The 15,409-nt window shown below is 44.0% G+C and overlaps 1 protein-coding gene across 1 annotated transcript; it reads left to right on the forward strand.

The window, feature by feature from the left end:
• The first annotated feature begins 727 nt into the window (after positions 1-727).
• Positions 728-13,576, forward strand: eif4e2rs1 (eukaryotic translation initiation factor 4E family member 2 related sequence 1). Its single transcript, XM_029427050.1, has 7 exons — positions 728-888; positions 3,442-3,532; positions 3,617-3,751; positions 8,118-8,222; positions 9,936-10,088; positions 10,281-10,417; positions 13,129-13,576. The coding sequence occupies exons 1-7, from the start codon at positions 872-874 to the stop codon at positions 13,166-13,168; spliced, it is 678 nt and encodes a 225-aa protein (XP_029282910.1). The 5' UTR covers positions 728-871; the 3' UTR covers positions 13,169-13,576.
• The last annotated feature ends 1,833 nt before the right edge of the window (positions 13,577-15,409 follow it).

The raw sequence follows: 15,409 nt of genomic DNA on the forward strand, positions 1-15,409 counted from the left end.
GTCGTAACCTGTACAGTCTGTAAAGCACACTGAGACAAATGTATAATTTGTGATATTGGGCTATACAAATAAATTTGATTTGATTTGATTTGATATAAACTCCCAACAAACAGAAAGTTAAAATAGTTTTTAGTTTCAGTTAATGTAAATCTGCTCAAATAAAAGTGACTTTTATTGTGCCGGATGTTCAGTTAGTCTTATTTGTTTTTCAACAGCTCTACCTGCAGGTCACACCTGGGACTGCAGACTAAGCAGATATCTATATTTTAATAAATAAAAAGACAACAATCTGTAACTACAGCAGGATCTGATACAAACTGAGCAGATATTTATGTACAGTGCCACACGACAAAGATAAATTACATTTAACAGCACTTAAACTTAGTTGTGAAGGATTTCATATCTGAATTAATTTCATGTGTCGACTGCCCCTATGGACAACTACGATGTGATGTTTTTGTATAACATAATATAATAACAGTATAATGTGCCTTTACCATGCTCACGGTTACTATTTGGATCTAGTTTATTTTATTGATGTATTCCTGTATTTATTTATACATATATTTATTTCAGCATATATGAATTTATTTGTTCTTTTCTTTGTTTCAGTATTTATTCATTATTGTTTTTCGTCCTCCATACTTTACAGTGGAAGTATTTTAGGCTCAAAGCGCGAAGCGCCGCTCCTTAAAATGTCTCCGCTCCCCTCCCGTTCGCTGCGCCCGCACATGCGCACTGAGAGGAGTCGTTAGCAGCAGAGCCGCAGTTACACGAGGAGCCACTGAATGAGGAAAATAAAGTATAAATAGTAAAAATAATAAAGTAAATAAAAGTCAGAATAAATAGAGGAGAGTCTTCTGGAAGAGGGATGAACCAGCTGGAGCGGTAAGAATCACATTCAGCCGGTAAATAACCGGTAAATATCCGGTACCAACCCGGAGCTAACAGCTAACAGTTAGCATTAGGTTTTATTTATTTAAAAACTTTACTAGTTAACAAAGAGTGTTTTAAATAACGTTACTATATACTAGTATTATTATAAACAGTGTATTAAATACTGCAGTATTAATATAAACAGTGTATTAAATACTGCAGTATTATTATTATTATTATTATTATTATTATTATTATTATTATTATTACAAATAGATAGGCTACATGGTATCATGTCTTTGGGAATGTACCACACTCTAAGGCCATATGGTCAAATTCCCAAAAAGTCTTTAAAATGTAAACAACACTGTTAAACACTAAAACAAAAAGAACCTCTAGATGGCAGAAGATATTTTACAACAGCAGCTGGAGTTTACCTGCAGAAAGCCACCAGATCCTGAACTGTAAATAACTCACGGGGAAGACAAAATGTTGCCACACGTGACTTTAGGGAACAGGTGAGATTCTTATCTCCGGCTCTCAACAGTGGCTGTGGTGTCTCGGAAAGGGAAGATGTAGGCCAACAGTAAACTGCACTGTGTTGTCTTTGAGCTGCAGGCTCGTTTTAAACTATACTTTACATTACATTACATTACACTACATCACTTTACATTACATTACACTACATTACATTACAGTTCATTTAGCTGACGTTTTTGTCCAAAGCGACAAAAAGTGCAAACAATCCTGGAGATACAACTCCGAACAGCAAGAATCTTGTAAGAACAATATCTTCAAACACAATCGTATCAGTGAACTCTGTCTTCAGATAGACAGTTTAAGTGCAACATACAGAAACAATAGAATACAAATTCAACTATTAGCTATAAATAACCAAACCAATACAAGTGCAACATACAAAGAACTGTTATTTAGTTTCTTCATGGGTCGAGGTGCAGTGGAAACAGGTGAGTGTTCAGTCTGCAGGTGTGAAGACTGTCTGCTGTCCTCACATCAATGAGGAGGTCGTTCCACCATGTTGGAGCAGGATAGCAAACAGGAGGGTTTTGTTTGAGGGTCTCTGGATTCCACTCGTAGTGAGGGAGCAGCGAGCCGATTGGTCGACGCAGAACGAAGTGAACGCCCTGGGGGGTCCTTGTGCTTACAGATCTAGTGCCTGGTGTGCGATTTCCAACTCTGACTGACTGGAGTCTGTCTGATAGGAAGTTCAGCACCCAGTTACAGAGAGCAGGTGTCAGTCCAAGAGTGAGGAGCTTAGCAGAGTTTGTGTTAAAGGCAGAACTGTAGTCAATAAAGAGCAGTCTGACAGTCCCTGCCCTCTCAGTGTGTGAGGGTGGTGCGGATGACTGTGTGGATGACGGGGTTGATTGCGTCGTCAGTGGACCGGTTCTGACGGTACACAAACTGCAGAGGGTCCAAGGTGTCTGGAATGTTCTTGATGTGGGTCATGACTATCCTCTCAAAACACTTCATCACTATTGGCGTGAGTGCTACGGGACGATAGTCATTCAGGCAGGTCACTGTGTTTTTCTTTGGGAGGGGCACGATGGTGGTTGTTTTGAAGCAGGTGGGCACAAGGGATTGTGCTAGTGACATGTTAAAAATGTCAGCAAGCACGTCAGCCAGCTCTGATGAGCAGACACGGAGGGCACGCCCGGAGATGTTGTCTGGGCCGGCTGCCTTCCGTGGTTTTATTCTCCTCAGAACCGTACGCACCTCTGCTGATGTCACAGTGAGTGGTGAGTCCTGTGTGCGCTCTGTGGTCAAAAACCCTCTCTGGTGATTGGTGTTGAGGACCTCAAAGCGTGCATAGAACTGCTTTTGCTCATCTGGCAGTGTGGGTTGGCTGGTTGTGACCCCCCTGCTTCTCTGCTGGCAGTCTCTTGCCACATGCGTCGGGAATCTGAGGTGGAGTAGAATCCCTCCATCCTCAGTCTGTATTGCCTTTTGGCCTCTTTGATGCGAAGTGAACGCCCTGGGGTGTATGGTTCGACCATGGCCCGGATGTAGGAAGGTGCAGATCCATTCAAAGCACGGTACCAGCACCAGAGTCTTGAAGCAGATTCGAGCCGCCACTGGTAGCCGGTGAAGGGAGCGGAGAAGCGGTGCATTGTGGGAGAACTTGGGTAGATTGAAGACCAGTCGGGCTGCATTCTGGATGAGCTGTAGAGGTCAGATGGCACATGCAAGCAGTCCAGCAAGGAGGGAGCTGCAGTAGTCAAGGCGTGAGATGACAAGAGCCTGAACAAGAACCTGTGTCGCCTTCTGAGTCAGTAGGGGACGTATCCTCCTGATGTTATACAGAGTGTGTCTGCAGGAGCGGGTTGTTGCAGCGATGTTGGGACCGAAGGACAGTTGGTTGTCACACCCAGATTCCTTGCAGTCAGTCGGGGAAACAACAGAGGTGCCGATGTTAATGGTAAGGTCTTGGATGGGAGAGCCCTTACCTGGAAGGAAATGGAGCTCTACACTGTATTGTCTTTGAGCTGCAGGCTTCGGTTATGCTATTATATGCTATACAGAGACACTTCCTGTTTGTTTCAGTCCAAAAGACGAGGAGGACCAGGAAGAGACTGAGTGTCACCATGACAACAGTGACGGGACCAACAACAACAACAACAACAACCGACGCAAGGTAAGAGTGTGTGTGTGTGTGTGTGTTAACAAAGACAGTTGATGTGTAGGTAAATACTCTCTCTCTCTACCTGTCTCTCTGCAGACGGTGTGTCCAGGTGTAGGTGAACACCCTCTTCAGTATAATTACACCTTTTGGTACAGCAGGAGAACTCCGAGTCGTCCTGCCAGTTCTCAGAGTTACGAACAAAACATCCGACAGATCGGCAGCGTGGCATCGGTACATGCACACACACACATGCACACACACTGCACCCCCCCTGAATTTCAAGGTGTTGTTTTTATATTCACAACTCACTTTTCACATTGACAGGAATCTAATTTATGTGCACATTTCAGTGTGTACCGTCTACTTTGTGCCTTTACATTCACATGTGCGCACACACCTACAGTCAGAGCAGAGGAGAGGAGAGAACTAAATAGATTCCGCGCCATGCACGCACCCCGACTGGTGCTGATTCAGGCTGTGTGCGTTTATAAAACGAGGATATTTTATATATTTAGTGTGTTGGATGTTGTAGTTCTCTCCTCGTGTGTGTGTGATTGGAGCGGGGCCCCGCCCTTCGCGGAACAGAGGAGAGAATTTGCAAAGCAGCAACGCAGTAGACACGAAACGTGCACTTAAATTAGATAAATAACATAAGCGTTTAGTTTATTTAATAAAAGAGCACCTGTTCAATGATTCAAGATATTTATTATCATATGCACAGATAACAGTTATACCGTACAATGATCCGCTGACAGCAAAAAGATAAAATTAGAACTAAAAGTCAGAGATTATATATAAAAAAATGAGTAAAGAGGTAAAAGTATTGCACATAGGTTCACAGTACAGTGTTAGTACTGTGAAATATTGCACGGATAAGGCAGACGACAAAGTGCACCATGCATAGTTTAAGTTGTGTTGTGTTCACAGTTCAATCAGTTGGGGTGGGGGGGGGGGGAGCATATTCACCAGCCTGATGGCCTGCGGGTAGAAACTGTTTGTTAGTCTCGTGGTCCTGGAGGTCAGACTCCTGTAGTGCCTACCTGATGGAGGAGAGTGAAGAGTCTGTGCTGGGGGTGGGTACTGTCCCTGATGATGTTGTGGGCTCTTCTGGTGACCCTGGTGGTGTAAATGTCCTGTAGTGAGGGGAAGGCTGCTCCTGTGATGTACTGTGCAGTTTCTATCACACGCTGGAGTGCCTTCCTGTCCCGGGCAGTGCAGTTTCCATACCAGACCGTGATGGCGCAGGTGAGGACGCTCTCAACTGTACATCTGTAGAAGTTGCTGAGAATTTTGGATGACATGCCAAATGTTCTCAGCCTCCTTAAGAAGTACAGTCGCTGCTAGACGAGATCCTCGCTGATGAGGGTTCCGAGGAATTTAAAGGTTTTCACCCTGTCTACCTCAGTCTCACCTATGTACAGTGGAGTGTGCTGCACACTCTTCCTCCGTGGATCAATAATCATCTCCTTGGTCTTTTCTGTGTTCAGGGAGAGATTATTGTCCTGACACCAGGTCACCAGGTCTGCCACCTCTCTTCTATACGCTGCCCCACCAGTGATCAGTCCAATGACTGTTGTATCATCCGCAAACCTGATGATACAGGTGTTGCTCTGGGAGGCTGCACAGTCGTATGTGAAGAGGGTGTACAGCAGGGGACTCAGCACACAGCCCTGGGGGGTCCCTGTGCTTACAGATCTAGTGCCTGATGTGCGATTTCCAACTCTGACTGACTGGAGTCTGTCTGATAGGAAGTTCAGCACCCAGTTACAGAGAGCAGGTGTCAGTCCAAGAGTGAGGAGCTTAGCAGAATTTGTGTTAAAGGCAGAACTGTAGTCAATAAAGAGCAGTCTGACAGTCCCTGCCCTCTCAGTGTGTGAGGGTGGTGCGGATGACTGTGTGGATGACTGGGTTGATTGCGTCGTCAGTGGACCGGTTCTGACGGTACACAAACTGCAGAGGGTCCAAGGTGTCTGGAATGTTCTTGATGTGGGTCATGACTATCCTCTCAAAACACTTCATCACTATTGGCGTGAGTGCTACGGGACGATAGTCATTCAGGCAGGTCACTGTGTTTTTCTTTGGGAGGGGCACGATGGTGGTTGTTTTGAAGCAGGTGGGCACAAGGGATTGTGCTAGTGACATGTTAAAAATGTCAGCAAGCACGTCAGCCAGCTCTGATGAGCAGACACGGAGGGCACGCCCGGAGATGTTGTCTGGGCCGGCTGCCTTCCGTGGGTTTATTCTCCTCAGAACCGTACGCACCTCTGCTGATGTCACAGTGAGTGGTGAGTCCTATGTGCGCTCTGTGGTCAAAAACCCTCTCTGGTGATTGGTGTTGAGGACCTCAAAGCGTGCATAGAACTGATTTTGCTCATCTGGCAGTGTGGGTTGGCTGGTTGTGACCCCCCTGCTTCTCTGCTGGCAGTCTCTTGCCACATGCGTCGGGAATCTGAGGTGGAGTAGAATCCCTCCATCCTCAGTCTGTATTGCCTTTTGGCCTCTTTGATGCGAAGTGAACGCCCTGGGGTGTATGGTTCGACCATGGCCCGGATGTAGGAAGGTGCAGATCCATTCAAAGCACGGTACCAGCACCAGAGTCTTGAAGCAGATTCGAGCCGCCACTGGTAGCCGGTGAAGGGAGGGGAGAAGCGGTGCATTGTGGGAGAACTTGGGTAGATTGAAGACCAGTCGGGCTGCATTCTGGATGAGCTGTAGAGGTGGAATGGCACATGCAAGCAGTCCAGCAAGGAGGGAGTTGCAGTAGTCAAGGCGTGAGATGACAAGAGCCTGAACAAGAACCTGTGTCGCCTTCTGAGTCAGTAGGGGACGTATCCTCCCGATGTTGTACAGAGTGTGTCTGCAGGAGCGGGTTGTTGCAGCGATGTTGGGACCGAAGGACAGTTGGTTGTCACACCCAGATTCCTTGCAGTCAGTCGGGGAAACAACAGAGGTGCCAATGTTAATGGTAAGGTCTTGGATGGGAGAGCCCTTACCTGAAAGGAAATGGAGCTCTACACTGTATTGTCTTTGAGCTGCAGGCTTCGGTTATGCTATTATATGCTATACAGAGACACGCCATCCTCAGTCTGTATTGCCTTTTGGCCTCTTTGATGGATCTACACAGGTTGTATCTGGTCTTCTTGTAGCCCTCAGAGTTGCCTGAGGCAAATGCAGTGGAGCGAGCACGTAGCATGGACCGAACCTCACAGTTAATCCAGGATTTCTCATTCGGGTATGTCCTGCAGCTTTTTGTGGGCACAATGTTTTCCACACAAATGCTGATGTAGCCAGTAACACTGGAAACATATTCCTCTAAGTCCACAGTAGAGTCATCCCTCAAAGCAGCAGTTTTAAACACATCCCAGTTTCTACACTCAAAGCACTCCTGAAGCTCCAGTTCAGTTTCTTCAGTCCACACTTTTACAGTTTTACTTGCTTGGGGCGTTGTCTGTACGCACGCTGCATAGAGGAACGCTGAAATGTGGTCAGATTGTCCTAAGTGTGGCCGGGGCACAGCCTTGTAGGCTCCTTTCACGTTGCTGTAGACGTGGTCAAGAGTGTTATTCTCCCTAGTCGGAAAGCTCACGTGCTGGTGGTATTTCGGGAGAACACTCTTAAGGTTGCGATGGTTGAAGTCACCGGCTACAGTAAACACAGCGTCTGGGTGTGCAGTCTCGTGTTTGTTGATGATGTCATGCAGCAGCCCCAGTGCAGTCGTGGAGTCCGCTTGTGGTGGGATTTAAACAGTCAAAATGAACACTGCACTGAACTCCCTGGGCAGGTAGAATGGTCTGCATTTCACCATCAACAGTTCAATGTTAGCTGAACAGTGTCTTTCAACAACCTGTGCGTCTGAGCACCATCTGCTGTTTACGTAGACACAGACACCGCCGCCTCTGGTCTTCCCCGAGGCCTCCGTACGGTCCCCCGCTGGTAGAAGGAATGTGTTCCAAGCTAGATGGTAGAGTCTGGAATGCTGTCCGAAAGCCAGGTTTCCGTGATGATTACGTGCGCTGCTCACCCACGCTCAGTGCTGTTGGGCCTCCCGACTGAAGTTTGCGGAGTCCCGACGTATTTTATGTATGTATGTATTTATGTATGTCAACAACAACAAATTATTTGAATAATATTTATTATTTAGAAATGTTATTATGTAACTTCAATTTTAGTTTTTATAATAACATAATATAGCAGTCTAATAATATAAGAATTTAAATACAAAATTAACAATCAATATGTAATATAAATAATAAACACTAAGAGTAATAATACAAACAGAATAATAATCAACATTAAAATACAATTAGCCTACATTTTATTTGATGGGGAGTGGTAAGGGACCTGGATAATGGATAGGGAGCGCTGGCCCAAAAAAGGTTGAGAACCACTGGTCTAAAGTGACTCTGCGCGGCGCGTGTATGACAGGGCTTTTCAGGTGAGTTCAGGTACACATTTAATATCTGACAATCGTCACATTTACACATCAGTGTCATTTCTAAAAGCCACATTTAAAGTGTGTGTGTGTGTGTGTGTGTGTGTGTGTGTGTGTGTGTGTGTGTGTGTGTGTGTGTGTGTGTGTGTGTGTGTGTGTTTTCAGGTGGAGCAGTTCTGGAGGTTTTACAGTCACCTCGTCCGACCTGGAGATCTGAGCGGACACAGTGACTTCCACCTTTTCAAGGAGGGAATCAAGCCCATGTGGGAGGTAACAAACACTCGCATATACTGTATTTATATGAATATACTGTTTATTAATATGCTGTAGTTATGTCGTTGAAATACTTTACATGACATTACAGTTCATTTAGCTGACACTTTTGTCCAAAGCGACGTACAATAAGTGCAAACAATCATGAGGATACAACTCTGAACAGCAGGAATCTTGCAAGTACTTTAGCTTCAAATAAGCCAAACAAAAGTGCAACACACAGAAACAATACAATACAAATTCAACCATTAGCTACAAATAAGACCAATCAATGTAAGTCGATTTCAGTCGAAACAGGTAAGTTTTCAGTCTGCAGAAGGTGTGAAGACGGTCTGCTGTCCTGACGTCACTGGGGAGGTCGTTCCACCATTTTTGAGCAGGATAGCAAACAGGCGGGTTTTGTTTTTAGGGGAATCTGGGTCCCACTCACAGTGAGGGAGCAGTGAGCTGATTGGCCGATGCAGAGCGAAGTGAATGTGCTGGGGTGTCTGGTTCGACCATGGCCTGGATGAAGGAAGGGGCTGATCCATTCATAGCACGGTGGACCAGCACCAGAGTCTTGAAGCAGATTTGGGCCGCCACTGGTAGCCAGTGAGGGGAGCGGAGAAGCGGTGCATTGTGGGAGAACTTGGGAAGGTTGAAGACTGCTGCATTCTAGATGAGCTGTAGAAGTCAGATGGCACATGTAGGCAGTCCAGCAAGGAGGGAGCTGCAGTAGTCAAGGTGTGAGATGACAAGAGCCAGGACAAGAACCTGCGTTGCCTTCTGAGTCAGTAGGGGACGTATCCTCCTGATGTTGTACAGAGTGTCTTCAGGAGGGGACGTGTCCTCCTGATGATGTACAGAGTGTGTCTTCATGGTGGACGTGTCCTCCTGATGTTGTACAGAGTGTGTCTTCAGGAGGGGACGTGTCCTCCTGATGTTGTACAGAGTGTGTCTTCAGGAGGGGACGTGTCCTCCTGATGTTGTACAGAGTGTGTCTGCAGGAGGGGACGTGTCCTCATGATGTTGTACAGAGTGTGTCTACAGGAGGGGACGTGTCCTCATGATGTTGTACAGAGTGTGTCTACAGGAGGGGACGTGTCCTCCTGATGTTGTACAGAGTGTGTCTTCAGGGTGGATGTGTCCTCCTGATGTTGTACAGAGTGTGTCTTCAGGGTGGACGTGTCCTCCTGATGTTGTACAGAGTGTCTACAGGAGGGGATGTGTCCTCCTGATGTTGTACAGAGTGTGTCTGCAGGAGCGGGTTGTTGCAGCGATGGTGTCACTGAAGGACAGTTGGTTATCCAGTGTCACACTCACCACCGGGGCCCTGAGGTACCCCGGTGGTGAGTTGACAGGGGTCCGACAGAGACGATCTCCAAGTTACGCTTTAGGTGTAGTCCTTTAGGTAGGATTCAGCAGGGAGAGCCTGAGACTCCCAGTTCTTGGAGGGTGTAGAGGAGGATCTGGTGGTTCACTGTCAAACGCAGCAGAAAGGTCCAGAAGGATGAACAGGAGAGGGAGGCTGCTCTAGCAGCGTGAAGTTCCTCAGTGACAGTGAGGAGCGCAGTCTCAGTTGAGTGGCCTGCCTTGAAACCAGATTGGTGCGCATCAAGAAGGTTGTTCTGGTGAAGGTAAGACGAGAGTTGTAGTTGTTCACTTCAGAGGGGTACTTTAGTTATGTCGTTGATGTACTGCAGTTATGTTGTTAATGTCTCTCTCTCTCAGGATGACTCTAACCGCAGTGGGGGGAAGTGGATTATTCGTCTCCGTAAAGGTTTGGCGAGTAGATTTTGGGAAAACATCGTATTGGCCATGTTGGGAGAGCAGTTCATGGTGGGCGAGGAAATCTGTGGAGCCGTGGTGTCCATACGCTTCCAGGTACTAGTACTACAATATTACTACTATAATCTTACTATTGCATTTGCAGTAATATTGCAAGATAAGTACACTGACACTCCGCGGCATGTTTCAGTCTGGATTAAGGATTTACTTTTAAAGGATCTGGATCAGGAACATACATTTAGTAACTTTAAAGACCTGTCTGTCTGTCTCTACCTGTTTGTCTCTTAGGAGGACATCTTGTCCATCTGGAACAGAACGTCCAACGACCAAACGACAACATCCAGAATCAGAGACACTTTAAGACGAGTTCTAAACCTTCCAGCCAACACCATCATGGAGTACAAGACGCACAACGACAGTCTGAGGTACTACTATTGCTAATACTATTGCTGCTACGAGTACTACTGCTACTAATAATAGTAGTACTGCCACTGCTACTACTACATTACAGTTCATTTAGCAGATGCTCCTATCCAGAGCGTCTTACAGTGAACTAACTACAGGGACAGTCTCTCTGGAGCAGTTTAGGGTTAAGTACCTTGTTCAGGGGCTCAATGGTGCAGCCCTAGTGTTGAACTCGCAACCATCTGGTGTTCTGTTTTGGAAACTGGACCACAAGGCCACCAACCCACTACTACTACTAGTACTGCTACTGCTAGTACTGCTACTGCTAGTACTGCTACTACTAATGCTAGTACTACTGCTACTACTTCTAGTACTGCTACCAGTACTACTGCTAATGCTACTACTAATGCTACTACTACTGCTACGAATACTAGTACTGCCTGCTACTAATACGACTGCTTCTTGTTAATAACTACGATTAATATTGGTTCTGCTTCTCGTACTACTACTACTACTACTACTGATACTGCTTCTTGTACTACTACTAATATGTGTACTGCTTCTTGTACTAATACTACTGATACTAGTACTGCTTCTTGTACTACTGATACTAGTACTGCTTCTTGTGCTACTGATACTAGTACTGCTTCTTGTGCTACTGATACTAGTACTGCTTCTTGTACTACTGATATTAGTACTGCTTCTTGTGCTACTGATACTAGTACTGCTTCTTGTACTACTGATATTAGTACTGCTTCTTCTACTACTGATACTAGTACTGCTTCTTCTACTACTGATGCTAGTACTGCTTCTTGTACTACTGATATTAGTACTGCTTCTTCTACTACTGATGCTAGTACTGCTTCTTGTACTACTGATACTAGTACTGCTTCTTGTACTACTGATACTAGTACTGCTTCTTGTACTACTGATATTAGTACTGCTTCTTGTACTACTGATACTAGTACTGCTTCTTGTGCTACTGATATTAGTACTGCTTCTTGTACTACTGATACTAGTACTGCTTCTTGTACTACTGATACTAGTACTGCTTCTTGTACTACTGATACTAGTACTGCTTCTTGTACTACTGATACTAGTACTGCTTATTCTACTACTGAGACTAGTACTGCTTCTTGTGCTACTGATATTAGTACTGCTTCTTGTGCTACTGATACTAGTACTGCTTCTTGTGCTACTGATGCTAGTACTGCTTCTTGTACTAGTGATATTAGTACTGCTTCTTCTACTACTGATATTAGTACTGCTTCTTGTACTACTGATACTAGTACTGCTTCTTGTACTACTGATACTAGTACTGCTTCTTGTATTACTGATACTAGTACTGCTTCTTGTACTACTGATACTAGTACTGCTTCTTCTACTACTGATACTAGTACTGCTTCTTGTGCTACTGATACTAGTACTGCTTCTTGTGCTACTGATACTAGTACTGCTTCTTGTACTACTGATACTAGTACTGCTTCTTGTGCTACTGATACTAGTACTGCTTCTTGTACTACTGATATTAGTACTGCTTCTTCTACTACTGATACTAGTACTGCTTCTTCTACTACTGATGCTAGTACTGCTTCTTGTACTACTGATATTAGTACTGCTTTTTCTACTACTGATGCTAGTACTGCTTCTTGTACTACTGATACTAGTACTGCTTCTTGTACTACTGATATTAGTACTGCTTCTTGTACTACTGATACTAGTACTGCTTCTTGTGCTACTGATATTAGTACTGCTTCTTGTTCTACTGATATTAGTACTGCTTCTTGTACTACTGATACTAGTACTGCTTCTTGTACTACTGATACTAGTACTGCTTCTTGTACTACTGATACTAGTACTGCTTCTTGTACTACTGATACTACTACTGCTTCTTGTACTACTGATACTAGTACTGCTTATTCTACTACTGAGACTAGTACTGCTTCTTGTGCTACTGATACTAGTACTGCTTCTTGTGCTACTGATACTAGTACTGCTTCTTGTGCTACTGATGCTAGTACTGCTTCTTGTACTAGTGATATTAGTACTGCTTCTTCTACTACTGATATTAGTACTGCTTCTTGTACTACTGATACTAGTACTGCTTCTTGTACTACTGATACTAGTACTGCTTCTTGTACTACTGATACTAGTACTGCTTCTTGTGCTACTGATACTAGTACTGCTTCTTGTGCTACTGATACTAGTACTGCTTCTTGTAGTACTGCTTCTTGTACTACTGATATTAGTACTGCTTCTTGTACTACTGATACTAGTACTGCTTCTTGTGCTACTGATATTAGTACTGCTTCTTGTGCTACTGATACTAGTACTGCTTCTTGTGCTACTGATACTAGTACTGCTTCTTGTGCTACTGATACTAGTACTGCTTCTTGTGCTACTGATATTAGTACTGCTTCTTCTACTACTGATACTAGTACTGCTTCTTGTACTACTGATATTAGTACTGCTTCTTCTACTACTGATACTAGTACTGCTTCTTGTAGTACTGCTTCTTGTACTACTGATATTAGTACTGCTTCTTGTACTACTGATACTAGTACTGCTTCTTGTGCTACTGATATTAGTACTGCTTCTTGTACTACTGATACTAGTACTGCTTCTTGTGCTACTGATACTAGTACTGCTTCTTGTGCTACTGATATTAGTACTGCTTCTTCTAGTGTCTGTTTGTCCTTCTGTGTTTAGTTATTCTCTCTTTGTCTTTCAGAGACAACTCGAGCTTCAGAAACACAAAGATCTCCCTCTGAAGACGTGTGTGTGTGTGTGTGTGTGTGTGTGAGAGTGTGAGTGTGAGAGAGAGAGAGAGAGAGAGAGAATAAACTGAGCTGGACTGAAATTGTTTCACTGTGTTATTGTTTCAGCATCATTGTCGAGCTACAGATTATTTTTATTGTGGATTAATCTGCATATTAATGGTTTGCTCAATAACATGTCAGAATATATTGAAAAATGTCCGTTTGACAAAATAGATGATCAAAATATTTGGTGATTAATCTAATAAATAATTTCTGTTAATGTATGCAGCTCTAAATGATTGTTTAGATTTTAAATGTTTTTGTTTTGTTTTAATAAAATAGAGTTCTGTTAATTTCTCATTTCTGCTTTTTATAAAATAAACAAGTAATACAATATGAAACAATATAAAATACAATAATATATATATATATAATAATGATACATAATAAGTCGGTAGCGTTTTAAAGTAAAAAGACTAAACAAATCAACAAATAATGTCCAGCTATTGTTCTTTTATTTTGTAACTACCGCTGCCCTCTGCTGGCTGAAAAGGTTCACACACTTTAACCCAACATGGACTTCATTTATCGAGTTACAGTAAAGTGCGTGTGGAGGGGAAATGTGACTCAGTGCAGCGCGTTGACCCAGCAAGCACAAGATCCAGGCCGTTCCCGTCTAATCCCGCTTCTATTCCTGGTTGCAGACCAGCTGGGACCTGCGATCCCAGAGCATGGACCTAATCCAGATCAGGATTAACAGATCAGCCTGCACTCAAAGCAGAAGCCACAAGCACACTGAAAAGCTGAGAAACTGAAACACAGATAATATAGAGCTGGCAACACAGGAACCAGAGTTATCAGTACCTCACATCATTTGGATGTTGGACTGACGTCACAGATCCACATACTGATCCATATAAATGTTTAATAACTGCTGAATGTCCCTCCGGGCCCTAACCCAAAGTAACGAGTTAGCTACCCTACAGTGTTTAGTACGTTTCAACCCGTGGATGTAGAATAAGGATACGATGCTGCTGCTCAGACTATGGCTTCCAATGTTTTCCAGGGGCCGGGGTTAACCCTAACACTGTTTCCTGTTTTATTTTGAAGGTTCACTCACTCGTGTCATGTTTGGTTTCACTTCTAGCGTTTGTCTTTTTCCCGCCTGTCACACCTGTGTTTCATTAGTGATTTGTCCCTTGTGTGTTTATTCTGTGCTTCTGTCCCAGTGTTTAGTTTTCTCCAGTGTTGACTTCCTGGTTTGTTTTGAACTCTTCTGTTACCTGCCTGATCTCGAGATGAAAGTCATTTTGTCATTAAATCTTTTAAACCTCCTTTAAAGCCTCCTCATTTCTTCGTCTGCGTTGTGTCTGTGCGTTTATACCTGAGATTGTGATCATCCTAGCTGTGCATGGTAAACACAGCAGACCACCGTGCCTCATTCATAAACCTTACATACACACTAAAGAAGGCGTAGCCATGTTGTAACCAAACTTTGGGATTAAGAAAAGACTACTATCCACGGACACTCATGCGTCCGCACAGAAACTGGAGAAATTAAATAAACAGTTATGCTGCTATAGGCTTAGATTGCCGGGGGACACCTCTTTCTGTCTCTTTCTCTATCCGTATACATTCATGTCCCTTAACTGCATGTTACTAACTCAGCATCCGGGGCATCATCCCCGGAGTTTCTGTGTCTCATGTGGCAGGTTACGACTGGATCTTAAATCCTGCCTGCCGCCCAGGCAACGGAAAACTTTTTTGACATCATCCTGGATTCTATTTTTTAAATACGATCACATAATTTCTGCCAAATGTTGTATTTGTACTATGTTTATCCTGTATACACGACATCTATTGCACGTCTGTCCGTCCTGGGAGAGGGATCCCTCCTCAGTCTCTCCCTGAGGTTTAGAACATTTCTCCCCTTTAATTGTTGGTTTCTTTTAGGAAGTTTTTCCTTGTGCGATAGGAGGGTCTAAGGACAGATATAATGTAATATAATGTTTATAGACACTTTTATTATGCGTCCTGGCTTTCCACAGTCCAGTTAATGTATGTGATGTGTGTGTGTGTAACATTTAGAACATATGGAGGGTGCAGAGCAAATACTCACTGAGCCGCTATAAATGTAGCTTCTTTTTGGCCAAATATGTACCTTACCTGTGTGTGTGTGTGTGTGTGTGTGTGTGTGTATATAAAGAATGCTGATATGAGATATGAAACATAACCAGTAGTCAATGTTCATGC

This window comes from Cottoperca gobio, unplaced genomic scaffold, assembly GCF_900634415.1.
Source record: "Cottoperca gobio unplaced genomic scaffold, fCotGob3.1 fCotGob3_286arrow_ctg1, whole genome shotgun sequence".
Lineage (NCBI taxonomy): Eukaryota > Metazoa > Chordata > Actinopteri > Perciformes > Bovichtidae > Cottoperca > Cottoperca gobio.

Bases quoted from the DNA above. Each gene is read 5' to 3' on its own strand.
- eif4e2rs1 (XM_029427050.1), top strand. The intron at 3,533-3,616 runs GTAAGAGTGTGT...GTCTCTCTGCAG, and splicing joins ACAACAACAACCGACGCAAG to ACGGTGTGTCCAGGTGTAGG. The intron at 10,418-13,128 runs GTACTACTATTG...TTTGTCTTTCAG, and splicing joins ACGCACAACGACAGTCTGAG to AGACAACTCGAGCTTCAGAA.